At 40.7% G+C, this 16,310-nt stretch overlaps 1 protein-coding gene across 1 annotated transcript in view; it reads right to left on the bottom strand.

The window, feature by feature from the left end:
- Positions 1-16,310, bottom strand: part of SHC3 (SHC adaptor protein 3) — a 64,950-nt gene that overhangs the window by 6,561 nt on the left and 42,079 nt on the right. Inside the window, exons 5-10 of the mRNA XM_030467454.1 lie at positions 13,035-13,088; positions 7,503-7,554; positions 3,650-3,776; positions 2,368-2,521; positions 1,210-1,306; positions 104-298 (exon numbers count right to left, since the gene is read on the bottom strand). Coding sequence (XP_030323314.1) covers positions 104-298; positions 1,210-1,306; positions 2,368-2,521; positions 3,650-3,776; positions 7,503-7,554; positions 13,035-13,088 — 679 coding nt within the window. The remainder of the gene's footprint in view (positions 1-103; positions 299-1,209; positions 1,307-2,367; positions 2,522-3,649; positions 3,777-7,502; positions 7,555-13,034; positions 13,089-16,310) is intronic.

Here is a 16,310-nt window from a genome sequence, read left to right as displayed (position 1 = left end):
GAACACTTAATTTTTCATAATTTAAAAATATTTTTACATAGAACTAATGCACAAGTACATCAGAGTGTTTCTTAGAAAAGGAGTGAATAGGAAAGGCACTCACTCATGTCAAACAGATCCTTTCCTGGGCTGCTCTCTTTGGTTCCATCTGCTGTTCCACTGAAGGTACATTCAGCATCTGCCTGAAGTGCCAATAGAGCTTCTATATTTATATGCTGAGTGTTTACATATGTTGCCATCTCTTCTGTAGGGGTTACTTGTATTTTCCCTTCCGGCATATTACGAGTATCCAGAGATCCTAGAAAATTCAAGACTTTTTTTTCTACTTTTTTTGTGTCTGACAGAACAGTGTTGTTAGAATGATCAGATAATTATCAGGGCCCATTACCACAGGTTTAAAATTCCCTAGAGAGCAAGATGTAAAGTCAATAGGTGCAGGATATAGTAGAAAAAAAAAATTTAATTGATTCAGAACTGTATTTCAATGGGGAATTGCACAGAGTGGGTGATTATTCAGGAGTCAAGGAAACATTAAAAATAAAGGCTATCAGTTTCAAGAATTATATTCAGTTCAGGAGTCATGAGAGGAAGAAATAGAATAAAATCCTCAAATCTGAACAGAATAGCAACAGATAACATGCACTAGCATTTGAGAAGGAAGTGTCCCCAGAAATACAGTAAAGGTGTTGAATTACAGTGAATGGGGTGAAATTTCACATATGTTTTGATATGACTTACTTAAAAGTCAGAGAGAGCAACAAAAATTAAAATGTATTATTTGTTTATTCACAGATAAGCATTCACACACATAGGCACACACATGCATTGCTCCACATTCTGACATTAGGTTCTTTCTTCAGAAATTCAACCTTGCATGCCCTAGTGGGGCAGATTTTCAGAACAGACCATGCAGCATGGTTTTTGGGGCCATGGGGATTTAAGACATGGCAAGCTACAGACCTAAGGGGTTGGTGCAATTCTTTTATTAATTCCTCTGCAAAAGGTTTCCCAAATGTCTGCATTTAATAATTTATCCAGATGTAAATACCAAACATTTCATACTGGTTTCAACACTAAAATTCAGACAAAGGCAATCTATAAAAAAAAAAAACCAATTCATTGCCTTAAGACTTTGAGGCATCAGCCTTTTAAATGCCTTGCTCGCTCAAGATGTCCTGTAATATTACAGCTAAAACTAGCAAAACTCACCTTCCTTAACAGTTTCCTGATGCAAATCTTCACTGAGTTTTTCTCCTAAGTGGCGACTCTGGTAATAGATTTGTTCTCCTCCAACTCCTGCTGCAGACTATAATGGACACATGAGCAAAGAAAATTTCAATTTCCTCTAAAATGCTCAGATATACTAGGAGTAGCACTGACAATTTCCCTGGCTGTATTCTGTGTACTCCCACTCAAAATTTCCAGTTCATCATAGGGTCAGAATATATATCTCGCAAATGCATTTGTGTAGGAGCAAGATATTACCAATGACCTTCATGTAAACTTCCTATTTCTTGCTTCTATTAACCTCCATAACCCCTAATGACCCATCATCTCCTCTAATACATTTGCAAGCCCTAACAAACTGTGCTTGGGAAAAGTGTTCCACAGAAACACACTTGGGATACCTCCAGCACCCTCCCAAGCATGAGCTGAAAGATTCATAATGGGACCAGAGGATGCACTCAGGTACTGAATGAAGTCCCTAAGGATTTAAGCAGTTGTGCTGGACCTGAAAACTCACCTCAGGTGGCTACAACCAATACTGCAGTCAAACTTCCAACAGCAATGCTGACAGAAAGCTGACCTCAGTTCAACATGTGGTGGAAAACCTACCTATAATCCTGGCAGAAAATGACCTGGGGTTGTTGGTCGACACCCAGCTGAATACGAGCCAGCAGTATACAAAACAAAATTAATTAATTCATTCTATAACTGTACCCATGTACCTGGATTCTGTAATCCTGGCAGAATATTGATAGCTGCTGAGTTATTAACTTAATGAACTGTTAGAAATGACTGCACCAGAATGTTTAAACAACTCTGCATCTAATCTTTCCCAGTTACTGTGTACTATTTGATACTCTCTGAAGCAGATATGGTTTTTCAAATGTGGTTACCCTCAGTGATTTCTTTTCTTTGGAAGTGAGCAATCTTTAGCACCATTAGGAACTTCACCTGTTTTTGGTTTGTTTTCTACCTGCCTCATTTGCTGCTCCTTATATCTTCAATGCTCATCCAAAAGGAAACCAGCCACATACAAAGGACTGTGAGCTATAAATGGTCTCAATGTATCCATCTAAAAATACAGATTTTTAAAATATCTTGGATCCATCAGCAGGAGGGCAGACACACAAATGCACTGACCTGAGCTGTTTCTGGAGCAGTGGGAAGTTTTGCTCTGAGCCTGGTATCAATGAAGCCACCAAGGGGGGGCATTTTTTTCGGGATGTTGTTGTAATAGGGATGTTCTGTTGCCTCGTTATCTTCCTCCACCCACGGCTCATCAAAACTCTGCATCCTTTAAGAAAGTGAATGCTTTATTTTGCCCCTCACTTGCAAAGAATTTATTTGCAGCACCTTAAGATTGCTTGTGAGATGATTGCTATTGCATATTCTGCTAAAGTTCAGGAAACAATGGTGAATGCTGCAGTAGACCTTCCCTGTATAGACAAACTAATCCAAACCTCCTATGCAAAGCATAAAATTCTTTACACTGAGTAAAGGATGTTTTTACTTAGCTATAAACAGCATTAACAAATAATATTATTTAACCCCATAGTAGCACTTGTAATATTATTACCTGGTTGATTGACCAAGCTCTAAAACTTAAATTATGGGTTTTCTACCACCAGTATAAACCTGGAAGAACTTCACAAAGAGATCAAATCTGTAGTTTCACTCTACATTTAACAGTCATTTACATAAATCTAAAGTGAGTCTAGAGTCCTTCCAGATTAGGATAGTAGCATTTATATTTACTATACACTCATTTTACCCTGATACAAGAAATTACACAGGGTATCAGTTAACGTGTTTTGATTTATTTTTTAATAGTTTATACTTTTTATTTTAATAATATATATTAATGTTATAAAGCATAAAGCAATCCATATCAAAAACACAGTTCACCGAAGAAAACAATATAATAGCCCAACTTCTTAAACATACACAAGGAGACAGATTTTGTATTTCCAATGAACATGCACCCAAAGCCTTTGTAAAATTTATTGCATTCACCCTGGCTAGTATCCAAAACAGTGTAACACCGTTAGGTATTGTGAAAGCCAAACAACCCAAGCTTACTTCACCTAAATTGACAGGACTGCTAGAATAGTAATAATGAGGAAATGTTACAAACACATCCTTTCTTGGCCACCCAACTCTTCCTAATAACTACAAAAGAAAACATATGAACACTTCAGTAAGTTCACTGTGAAGTCCATATTTAGCTCATTCTTTTAAAATTGCTGTGATCCTTTCACGTTCTTTAGGCAAATACGCTTTGCTAATTCAGCAGAAATCTCTTTATAAAGTATTTAAATCCTGTCCATCACCAAGAACTTTACCCACAGCACATTTCATTAAGCTACAGAAGATCATACAAGCTAAAGAAGATGACTGAACAGTTTTCTGCAACAGTACTCACCTGTCATGGAAAGCAGGTATCTTAGAGGGGCACCGCAAGTATTGTTTAAATCGAAGCTCGAATGCTTGTCCTATGGTGCTGATGACATCCTGGGCCAAGCCATCACAGCATTCCAATATATGACAAGCTAAATGAAAAAGATTTGACATGTGCACATGCAGTCATTGTTTATGTTGTGGTGGGATGCACTGACCTACACATCAGGAATAGTTGCCCTGTGCATGGTGTATATATTTCAATAAAACCCAGTTCTGGCACAGTGAATTACAGGCAAGTGAGTCTTTTTAAAGACTAAATAAAATTGCTCTGGTGTGTAATTGCAATAGCCAAAACCACAAATCAGTTCCACATTTTAACATGTCTTTAAAAAAAGGAAATCTCATAAAATGGAATTTTTTATTATCTGAATGCAATAGATTATATGTTTAAGTTGAAATCATAAAAATATTAGTAAATAGTAACAACTAAAGAAGCTTTCTTTGCTTTCCTTAATGTTATTACCACTTCAGTTTTATGTCTAATCCCTCCAAGTCTGCAAGCTGTCCACTTCCTTTGAGTCTCCAAAATTATCTAAATTACAGGCTGAGGGAGGATCAGTAACTAGGATACTTCCTAGATCCTAGGCCCTGCTCCAATTCCAGTAATACAGAGGCTGGTAACTCTTCTTGCTTCTCTGAATGAAGAAACTCCAGCAAACTGCAGGACCAATGGGGAGCACAGAGCTAGGGTTCCAGTTAATTCCAGCAATCACACATGTGCCACCTGTTTGAATCCACTGTGGTAAGATGGGAGGCTGGCAACCATTATCAGCTGTCCAAGCAGCCGAATTTATCCCAATTTTAAATCAGAGAGTAGCGTGGAACTATCTTATGTGACAACATAAACAAGCAATCATGTGAAGATTCCTCCTAAACACTTAACACAGGAACATAGGTGGGAGTTAGGAGATGGAAGCCTAAGATTTGAACGAACAACACCTCGGTGATACTCAGAAAAGCACTGGAGTTTATTTTCCATATTCTGTACTGGACAAGCACTTGGTCTACTGGATAGAGCCTGAATTGGAACTGAAACCTGCAGTTACTCAGGCAAGGAATGACCAAGGCACCAAGCTGTCTCTCTCAGTACCTCACACAGCAAGAGATGACACTCCTCACTGTGCTTCCCTGCTAAACAGATCCACTGTTGCTCTCTTCTCACCTTGTAACACCTGCTGTGCCAACCAGCACGCTGAGGCAATACCTGATACGGGGAAAATGTCCTAAGCAGCATGTGAAATCAGCAGCCAAAACCAGGACCTCCATGTATTCAAAGGCACATAGCCCTGGCTGTCAGCAGGGTATTTGCTGTTTAGCTCTCCTGCACCACTGTTAGAGGCAGTGAGTAATCACCCCACAGATAAGGTTCTGGCTTATCTCCCTGAACATGAACCAAAAGTACTTAGGCCAAACAAAGCTTTAATTTTTGCCCACTGTAACTAGAATAGGGATTTATTAAAACATGGATCACTGCTAAACCTGTCGGGCTGAAACAAAGCATGAGTCATTAAGGAGTTTCAGTAGGTGACATAATGAGCAGCCTGTTACCTTGGATACATGAATCGACTTTCAGCAGGTAGGAGGTGCACTTCTTGTAAAAGGATGAGAAGGTTTGGCTCACACAGAGATGATTTCTTGTGAATGTTGCAGCCGAAGACTGCAACAATTAGTTAGCCTTAGCTTGCTAGATGCAGAGTATAAAGCATAAGATCTTTTCCATCCTTGGGATGAAATGAGTCTAATATGCAAGTGAAAGCTATACCACAACACTGGTGCTATTGTCAGTAACAGCAGCAGTAGCATGTTCACTATATATAGAAGTTTCAGCTAACTTCTAAAATAACTTGCAGATAACACAAAGACTTTCAGAATGGTGTGATGGTGAGAGAGGGCAATCCTGATCGCTTGTTAAACTAGACCTTGTAAAGAATGTGTTTTAATACTGCTAACATACAAAGTCACTGACCTGCAAACCACTGAGGTACACACAGCTGAGGAAAGATACTGTGGAAAGCCCTAACACAGAAAGCTTAAAGATCACAGCATGAAAGAATTTCACATGAGATAGCAATGCCTCACTGCAGCAAAAAGAGCTTACAAGAAACAGGCTAATGACAACAACAGAAGCAAGTAAGAATAGGAAGGTGCAGCCTCTGTTATAGGTTGCTGATGTTAATATTAGATTATTCCAAACAGTAACAGGAAGCATCTACCTATTTTAAACAATGCAGAAAAATTAAAGAGGAAGGACTGGAAATTATGTGAAGGATGGAAGCACTGTAGCTAGAGATGTACAGGGTTTTATTAAACTTTTCTTGGAGCAAACTGAGAAACTATTTGAATTAAATACACCACAGTAAGACAATATGAGGTGGAAAGATGACTCATTGATCTAGAATAGACTAGCTGAACACGGAACAGTGATAGGAAGCTAAGTCTAAAAGCATACAATTTAGATATAAGGGATATAGTACATGAAACAGTTTTATACAAAATCCTCCACACAGGAACAGAAAACAACGCACAAGGCTCCTTCAAACCCTACAATGCAAACATCTGATCTGCAATGCTAGTCCACTACACTGCCACTGAGATCTCTCAGAACAGCTAAATCAGTCTCCAGTTTGGGGGACTGCTAAGGTAGGTGGGGTGGAGAGCAGCTCTGTGCCAGACAGCCTAAAGTCTGAGGGCAGACCCTTTATACGGAGAGATACATGACATTGGAGCATAATAAGCATGGCGAAGAATTGGATTACCTCCTTACCTCCCACTCCACTTAATTTTTCTATGTGTTTTGCTAATATTCAGCAAATTAGCAAATTAGTGCAGGCCTTATTTATGAGCTAATGCTCTCAAGTATGGACATCTCTGCACATGGCCACAGCAGTTTGCTGAGGTATCTACAATCATTAAAGGTGACAAAATACAGAAGCTATTGAACTAGTGGTACACATGGTAACGTGACAGCTCAGAGTTTGCAGGGCTGGAATTTTGGAGTTACATTGCCTGAATTCTGCAGAAATACTGTTAGAAATACTTGAGGTTTTTTGCAGCTAGTCTTCTTGCAGACATGAATAATAGCAGATTCTCAGATACATTATAAAGTACTTTGTATCTAGCAATGTATCTAGCATTTGTATCTAGTGATGAATTTTGCATTACAAGCAGGAACATTTTCTGTACCTATTATTTCAGCTTGTAATTTATGCCTCTTATAAATCCCTTCCATTTTTTAAAGTCTGAACAGGTTCGTAGCATTCTAAGACACTCAACAAGAGCTTCCCTGTTCTTGAATAATTGTTCATAAAGCAATACAACCTTGAATTAAATTTCACGAAGGAAGAGTATTACAGCCTCCTGCAAGCTGACTCAAAAGCTCGCTGTTTGGTGAAAAATCTGATTCTGCAAGGAAGAATTAGGTATGAATACTGAGAGGACCTACAAAATTCAGCCACCTCCTCTTTGGACTTAATCAGAGGACTGCTTAGCTCTTACATAGCAATTGGATGTAGGTATGAACTAGCAGTTGCCTAGAAGCTCACACAGCCAAGCAAGGCAAGTTGTTTGATTTAAATGATGAAGAGAATCAAAATTATATTTGAAGATGAACTACAGGCAAGACTTGTTCCAAGTCTGAGAACTAATTTAAGCATGGATTTTGCTTATTGCCATAAAATCTTTCCATGACTCTGTCAAAGGCAAGCTTTCTGTTGGTATGCATTTATTTTTTTCTGCAAGAAAAACCCCAAATTATACCATGAATAATTCATGTTTCTCACAGGAAAAAACATGGCAAATAGATATTTCTAACTTACCTCTCCGATTAACAGGATCCTTAGCTACATAAGCAATGTAGTCAGTTGTATCCTGCCAAAAAATTAAAATATCTACAGTGAATGCAAATTATTTTTGCATTGATCATAGCAAAAGATCACAGTCCCGAGTGTGCTAATTCCTGCAGGTAGAGCCACAGATAACATGTTTTGCTCTAGGGTAATATAAACGCCATAAAAATGTTTGTGATTTTTGGTATTGATCCCACCACATTGCTTTCTCCAGAATGTTACCTGTTCCAGCAGAACTTACAAATCTCTTCTTAGGCCTTGGAAAAGCATTTAAACAAATTCAATAGGCTTTGGATCAGAAGGGAGTAGAATTAGAAGTCCAATTCTTCAAACTGGCCAGAGACTTTCAGAACATGAATTATCAACTGTTTCAGTGGCAGAAAGGGTGGGAGTAGCAGCCCTGTTCCCCAGAAATACTGAACAATGTTCTTTATTCATGTGTCACATGCAGGTGTGCTTACCTTACTGAATACTATGCCATATGGCACAGAGGTGCTTAGCCACTGCTTGGTTGTGCCAAGCAGCATTCCAGGGCACTATCCCCCAGCCCATGGGTGCTCCTAGCCATCCCCTTTGCCATACACCTTCTGGAGTTTCTGTCACTTTGAAAGTGACTTCTTTGAAGTGTTTTTGCTCACACTCCTGCCACTCGTATGGTCCTGTACACAAGCAGCACAGGCTTTTATCACTAAGTACATGAAATGGAAAGGGAGGTGCTTCTGGGAAATGTGAGGCCTTCAGGCACATCTAGAAAATGCCACATATCCTTGATGTGATGATTACTCAGATAAACCTAACTGAGGTACATATAGGTTATATTAAAGTTGGCTGCATAAACCTGGACGAAGCCTTTTCAGGTGACTGATTCAAGAATTATGTCAAGCTCTAATGTCATACCAAATATCAATCTTCAGTTAAAATATGGACTTCTTTAGCTCAGCCTTCTCTAGCACAAGAACACACCACCACACACCCAAAACAAACCACTGTGCTGTGTGTATAAACAATATACTTCCTAAGGTGAGGACAGGGGAAAGGTAAAGCACATTCATCGTTCTGGTGACAGAAGTGTAGCCATATCACTTAATGTGCCATTGGAGAGCACTTAGACACAGCAGTAACAAGGCTGGTTTGTGAAAAATGCAGAGCAAATAACAACCCTAGTATTTTGTCCAATAATTTCCTAAGCACCCAGTGACATAGCATCTGGGCAATGACTTGAGTGGAAGTAATGATGCATATCAAGAAATAAGTGGATGAGAAAAGTGGCTGTGTCTGTAATAGCAAAAAAAACATTGCCAAGGTAAAGGCCTGAGAACTGTCATGTTTAAAATTATTGTTATTCTCCTTTACCTGGTTGTGCTTCTTTCCCATGCTATGCTCTGAAACCATCTGAGGAATGAGTGCATGTTAGGCACAGAATCCAAGGGACCACTGTGAGGGGACTGAGTGAAATGCCTGTAATGTGAGGGAGCAGAGTGAAATGGATGTGAATTGCACTATGCTATTTATTTCGAGGGCCAGAAAACAGGCCACAGATAAATTATGCCTGCACTAGTCAGTAAAATTCACTAGTGCAGGCATAACATACTCAGTCATTTACTCATGACCGAGTAAATCTAGATCTGTCTCATAGCTAGTGTATGTGTGAGTCTGGGGCCACCTAGACATTTTTCACCTAAAACTCTCAGATTCAAGCTAACTATGACAAACGACTAGGGATCTAGGATGGGCACCATTCACAGTGGCTGAATTAGAAGACACCCATCAAAAGTCTATACATGGCTGAGCTGATCTCTGATCATGACTGAGCAAAGTGGTCTCTGATATTCAAGGACTGAAGACAAGCATGAATGAGCCATAATTTTCAGCTCAAAGAAACTGCTTTGTGGTATTAAAATTTAGAGGCAGGTCTGAAAGTGAAAAATCACTGCCTTTAGGGACATGCCTTATTAAAATCTGTCAGATCAGCCTCCAAAATTTCAGCAGGCATCTCCAAAAACAAATATCTTGTCTAGCAGCTTGGAAACAGCCACCTGAAATGACTGTGGATGAAAATTGTTTAGTGTTTCATAAGGAGGGGTTGAAGAGAGCCAAAGCAGATCCAGAACACAGACTTGAAAGGAAGGAAAAAATATTTCAAAGTAGTGTGTAAAAGGATTTGGTGGTGAGATTTTTAAGCTGCCATGTACTGACAGAGACAGAAACTGACTCACTGCAAAGGGGAATATTGCAAAAATATATATGGTACTTAAGCTATACACTAAGACTGTGCACTTCTCTAGTGAATACATTTTGAATTATGAAAGTAATTAATGATTAGGAAGGGGCAGAAAAGTTGCAGAGCTAATTCTCACATGACTGTGTCTCAAATACCCAGAACAGTGGATGGGATGAATAGCCAGGGAAGTCTTGCTTCTAAATAAACCAAACTACAAAACTCAAATTAAAGAAAGTATTTCCTGAAGAAATATGGGTAGAGATCTGGGTCCCTAGTTCAGTGTGGCTTTTCTCCATCTAATTTACAATCTCATAGGAGGAGATGAGTTCATGGGCTGGAGCTCAACTGTGCTTGAGAGATACGGTTTAGTGGTAGCAGGCCTCCAAGTGGAAATCATCAAGGGCTGATGAAAGTTATATCTGGATGATCCTCAGATGGCTTAATAAATTCATCTGTATGAGGGACAAAGGGAGCACCTGTTTTATCAATAAGCATTTGATTTAAAGTTGTGCCAAACACTACCCCATCGAGACAAGACTGTAGAGTGATAGCAGATACTCATAACCACCCTCTGAACCCCCAGAATGAGATCACCATGTGGCGGTATTATTTGGAAGATATTTTCACAATTCCACTGTCTTTTAAAGGCTCCCTTACAGAATGCAATTTTATTTCTCTGGTAGCTCACTGACTCAGTAGCAGGATTTTTATCTCTCTAAACCATTTGAAAGAGCTTGTTTACTTCTAATCCCATTTCTACTGCTGCTCCTCTCCTCTTTTCTGGTAAATCACTCTGTCAGTGGGCAGTGTGCAAGTGTTTCCAGGACTTATCATTTGGGATAGCAGATGGGTAGCAAAGAATCTTCTTATGGAGTCAGAAAACTGTACTAATCATTCCTCTGCCCACTTCAGGAATTGTTCATTTACAGCATTCTCTGCAGTCTGTTGCAGTTCAAAGGTGATTTTGATCCATGTTTAGTACCCTGAATAATTATCATGTGGTGTCTTTCATCCTTCTGGAACAGAACTGAACTCAGCAGACCTATACCTGTAGTAGATGACTGAAAATGACAGATTATCATAGGATGGAGGAAAGGGCAGACTCATTCAGTGAATCTCAGTTTAAAAGCTTTCAGATCTCTAAGGTAAAAGGTGAGAAATGCTCCTGTTTTATAACTCTCTCGTTGCGTCCTAGACCACAAATACTTTTAAAACACATATAATATACCTTTGGATGGACTCTATAAAAACAGGGAAAAGCACAGGAAGCAAGAACCTGCCCTTTGATCTTAAATGAAATGTGCAGGTACATCTGAAAGCTTTGCAGAACTAGAAAAAAAGAGCTGAGCTTTTCCTGAAAGCTACATGCATGTAGCAAATATATCTGAAGGCACTAGTGAACACCATCTTCTCAATGCATATTTAAAGATGAGAAGACAAAAAAATACTTTCATGTATTGGTATAAAAATAAATGCAACATGGTCTATTACTGTAAAAGTACACTTCAAGAGGATAGATTTCAGTCTCTACAGGGATCTCCTCAAGGTACTACCATGGGATAACATCCTGGAGAGAAGAAGGACCCATGAGAGCTGGCTGATATTTAAGGATCGTGCCTTCCAGGCAAGACGATGGAACAGATCCTCCTGGAAAATCTGCTAGGGCACATGGAAAATAAGGAGGTGACTGGTGACAGCCAACACGGCTTCAGTAAAGGCAAGTCATCCTGATCAATTTGGTGCCCTTCTACAACAAGGCTACAGAAATGGTGCATAGTGGGAGAGCAACTGATGTCATCTACCTTCATTTGTGCAAGGCGCATGACACTGTCCCAAACAACATCCTGGTCTCCAAACTGACAAGACATGGATTTGACAGATGGGCCACTCTCTGGATAAGGAATTGGCTGGTTGGCTGCACCCAGAGAATTGTGGTCAATGGTTCAGTGTCCAAGTGGAGGCAAGTGATGAGTGGTGTTCCTCATGGGTCACTATTGGGACCAGTGCTGCTTAACATCTTTGTTGGAGACATGGACAGTGGAATCAAGTGTATCCTCAGCAAGTTTGCTGACAATACCCAATACCAAGCTCTGTGGTGTGATTGACACCTTAGAGGGAAGGCAGTCCATCCAGAGGGACCTTTGCAGGAGAGGGAGGTGTACCCATGCTACCTTCATGAAGTTCAACATGGCCAAGTCCAAGGTTCTGCACCTGGTTCATTTCAACCCCAGGCATAAATACAGGCTGGGTGTGTGTGTGTGTGTGTGTGTGTGTGAATGGATAGAGAGCAGCCCTGAGGAAAAGAACTTGGGGATGGTAGTAGATGCGAAGCTCTACATGAGCCACCAGTGTGCACTCACAGCCCAAAAGGCCAACTGCATCCTGGGGTGCATCAAAAGAAGTATGGCTAGGAGGGTGAGGGAGGTGATTCTGTTCCTCTACTCTGCTCTTGCGAGTACACACCTGGAATACTGCAGCCAGTTTTGAAGCCCCCAGCATGGGAAAGATATAGACCTGTTGGACAGGATCCAGAGCAGGGCCACAAAGATGATCAAAGGACTGGGGCACCTCTGCTATAAAGACAGGCTGAGAGAGTTTGGGCTATTCCAGCCTGGAGAAAAGAAGGCTCCAGGAAGACCTTATCGTGACCTTCCAGTACATGAAAGGGCCTACAGGAAGAGTGGGGAGGGGCTTTACATCAGAGAGGGTAGTGACAGGACAAGGGGTAATGGTTTTAAACTGAAAGAGGATAGAGCTAGGCTAGATGTCAGGAAGAAATTCTTCACCATGAGGGTAGTAAGATACTGGAATAGGTTACCCAGAGAGCTTGTTGATGCCCCCTCCCTGCTAGTGTTTAAGGTCAGATTGTATGAGGTCTTGTGGCACCTGGTCTAATAGGAGATGTCACTGCCCACACAGGGAGGTTGGATCTTCATGACCTTTAATGTCCCTTACAACCCAAAACATTCTATGATTGTATGATACAGGGCAAAAATTAACATCATACCAATATTACACTACTCTGAAAAACAAAGCTCTGGTTATAGGTTATTATATGAATGTGCACAGCCCTTTGATATATTTTGTAAGAAGGATTTATAACTGCTTGTCAGAATTTCTCTCAGAAAGAGTTTAATGGCAATAATCAAGAGGAATTTATGAAACAAGAAACCGGAGCTATTGTGGTTATATTTTTCTTTCAGTGAGCTATGCAATAATTTTTGCCACACAGTCCTCCTAATGCAATATCCATGTGAGAAAAGCTTTAAAGAAATGCTTACCGGATCACCTCCAGATGCAAAGGAAATAGATTGCATATGGTGATTTGCTATGATCTGTATGGATCAGAAAGAATAAGTGTGAGTCAGTAGGCTTTCTTATTGTTTACCCTTTTGATTTATTTTTCATTTATATAGGGGTGAGAATCCAAAACCAAGATCAAAACAACCTCTTGCATTTCACCTGTAAGAAGTGCAAAGGGTAGCAAGATAATATAAGCAAACTCAGGGATGAATGTATCCATTCTGGTGGTTCTTAAAACCTAGCAGGACAGAGCAAAATCACTAAATGTGCTCAGAATCCTAGTAAATCACATAATCTGTCGTATAGTATCTTTGGAGAAACTTTAATCTGCTAAATCTCACTTTCTTTATTACAGATAGTGATGAATGGAGCAAAGAGTCCTATTCATCAAAATACTCTTCTGCTGATGCCACTCTGATGACATAAATTAAATCATGGCAATCTGCACACCAGCTAAGTATTCTGACGTTTCTTTCAACACCTACTGTGTCATTCTATGTTATCCCAACACCAACAGGTTTTCAATATTCAAATGGAACTTTGAATCTCCCTGCAATATAGCATTGTGGATAAAACCTCAAGCATACTCTAGGGCATTTGAAATTCAACTTACTTATGTACATTTTGAACTAATATGATCTAACTCTGGGAAGAGACAAAGTGTCATGAATCTCTAATACAAGGAGAAGAGCTCTGTTCCATTGCTATTCTGTGATTTAACTTATAAAACCTTTTAATAGTGAAATAATTTAAGAAGCAAGAAAGAAAAGATACTTTTAAAGGAAATTTCACTTGGCTATTTGAGCCACAGAAACCATGCCAAGGAATTGGTGTCATACAGGACAAGCCCCTTGTTTAGTACCTCAGAGGATATGAAAATAGTCATTTGGGCCTTAATTGATTGCTTTGGAGAGGGTACCACATACTTTAGAAAACAGTTTTGGGAAAAATTAAGCTAAGCAGATATCTTCTGGGCTGTTTACCTCATCCTACATCTAAAGACTTGTACTATCTTCTTTGGGAAGACAAGAAACTGATGTGAGTTTCTTTGGATCTTGCTGCTTCACTAAGTTAGAAAGAGCTGACAACTCTTTGTAGAGCTTTTTTCATGTAAATTGTGCTTCACTGACCCACAACAGCCTCTGAAGATGTGATTAATTTTAAGTGTTCAGTGGTGAACTTTGTTCCCTTACTCATCAGTGAGGATTTCCTTCTTTTTACCAGAAAAAATTGATCCTTACAATAGAGATTAATTAGCAGAGTTTTGTTTCACATTTAATAATGTCACTACCTTGAATTGTGCAAATCACCCAATTTTTTTGCTCAGTGTCACAAAAAATCCAAACCAAAACAAAAAACCCAAAACAAAGCAAATTACCTCAACTTGCCTCAAAACATTTTAAGAAAATTAAAAAGTGCTTGAAACCATTCGCTGAAGGCAGACACATTTTGTTTGTTTGTTTTTAAATTGAACAGCTCAACAGTTCCATTTAGTCTGAGGTAGGAGTATGTCCCTACTCAGCCCCATAGTCCTCTCTACCACCAATAGCAAAGCATTGAAACAAGGCATGGCAAATTACCTCATTGCTTGAAACAAAAAAATTCATGAATGTTGGCAGGTAGTTTAGAAATACCTCTATCTACTCAAATCTGCATTTTATACAAATAAGCAAACCAAAACAAAGTCATCTTTCACTTATCCCTGCTGCACAAAACTGTTGTGCAGGAATACATGCAGTTGCTTTCCTGCCGCCCCAAGCGCCAACAGAATGACAGATTCACAGAATTACTGAGGCTGGAAAAAGGCCTCTGAGATCAGCAAGTCCAGCCTATGACCTAACACCACTACATCCAACCTTTCCTTAAACACCTCCTGGGACGGTGACTTCAACCACTTCCATGAGCAACCAATTCCAGTGTCTAAACACCCTCTCCGTGAAGAAGTGCTTTCTGATATCCAAGCAAAACCTCTCCTGGCACAGGCTCAGGCCATGCATTATTGTCCTTGTCACTCTTTGCCGGGGGGAAGAGCCTGATCCCCCCCTGGCTCCCACCTCCCTTCAGGTAGTTATAGAGACTGATAAGGTCTCCCCGGAGTTTTGTATTCTCCAGGCTAAACAACCCCTGTTCCCTTAGCCGCTCCTTGTAAGATTTTCCCCCAAGTCACTTCACCAGTCTCATTGCTTTCCTCTGGACCTGCTCCAGCAACTCAATTCATTCTTGAAGTGAGGGGCCCAGAATTGTACACAGCACTCAAGGTGAGGCCTCACCAGTACTGAGTACAAAGGGAAAATTACATCCCTAGTCCTGGCCACACTATTCCTGATAAAAGCCAGGATGCCATTGGCTTTCCAGGCCACCTGGACACACTGCTGGCTCATGTTCAACCAGTTGTCAAACAGTACTCCCAGGTCCCTCTCTGACAGGCCACTCTCCACCATTCTTCCCCCAGTCTGTAGCGCTGCCTGGGGTTATTGTACAACCCTGCACTTGGTCCTGTTGAATTTCATACCGTTGGCCTCAGCCCACTGACCCAGCCTGTCCAGGTCCCTCTGCAGCATCTTCCTACCCTCTGGCAGATTGACACTACCCCTCAGTTTGGTGTCATCCATGAATTTATTAGGGATAGGCTCAATCCCCTCATCCACGTTATCAATAAAGATGCTGAATAGGACTGGGCCCAGTACTGATCCCTGGGGACACCACTGGTCACCAGACACCGACTGGATGCAGGACCAGTCACCACCACTCTCTGGGCCTGGTCATCCCACCAGTTTTTAACCCAGCAAAGGGTTCACCTGTCTAAGACACAGACTGCCAGCTTTTCCAGGAGGATGCTGCATGAGACCATGTCAAAGGCTTTGCTGAAATCTAGGTAGGCCATATCCACAGCCTCCCCTTCATCCACTAGGCAGGTCACCCAGTCATAGAAGGAGATGATATTGGTCAGGCAGGACCTTTCTTAAACCCCCATTGGCTGGGGCTGATCCCCTGGTTGTCTTCTACATGCTGCTTGCTGGCACTCAGGATGTTCTGCTCCAAAACCTTGCCATGCACCAAGAGCAGACTGACAGGCCTATAGTTTCCCAGATGCTCCTTCCAGCCCTTCCTGTGGATGGGCATCACATTGGCCAAACTCCAGTCTTCTGGGACCACCCTGGTTAGCCATGACCAGTGATAAACAGTGGAGAGTGGCTTAGCCAGTTCTGCCAGCTCCCTCAGCACCCTAGGATGAATCCCATCCAGCCCCATAA

Source organism: Calypte anna, chromosome Z, assembly GCF_003957555.1.
Source record: "Calypte anna isolate BGI_N300 chromosome Z, bCalAnn1_v1.p, whole genome shotgun sequence".
NCBI classification, from domain to species: domain Eukaryota; kingdom Metazoa; phylum Chordata; class Aves; order Apodiformes; family Trochilidae; genus Calypte; species Calypte anna.
This window is presented reverse-complemented; position numbering and strand designations above follow the sequence as displayed.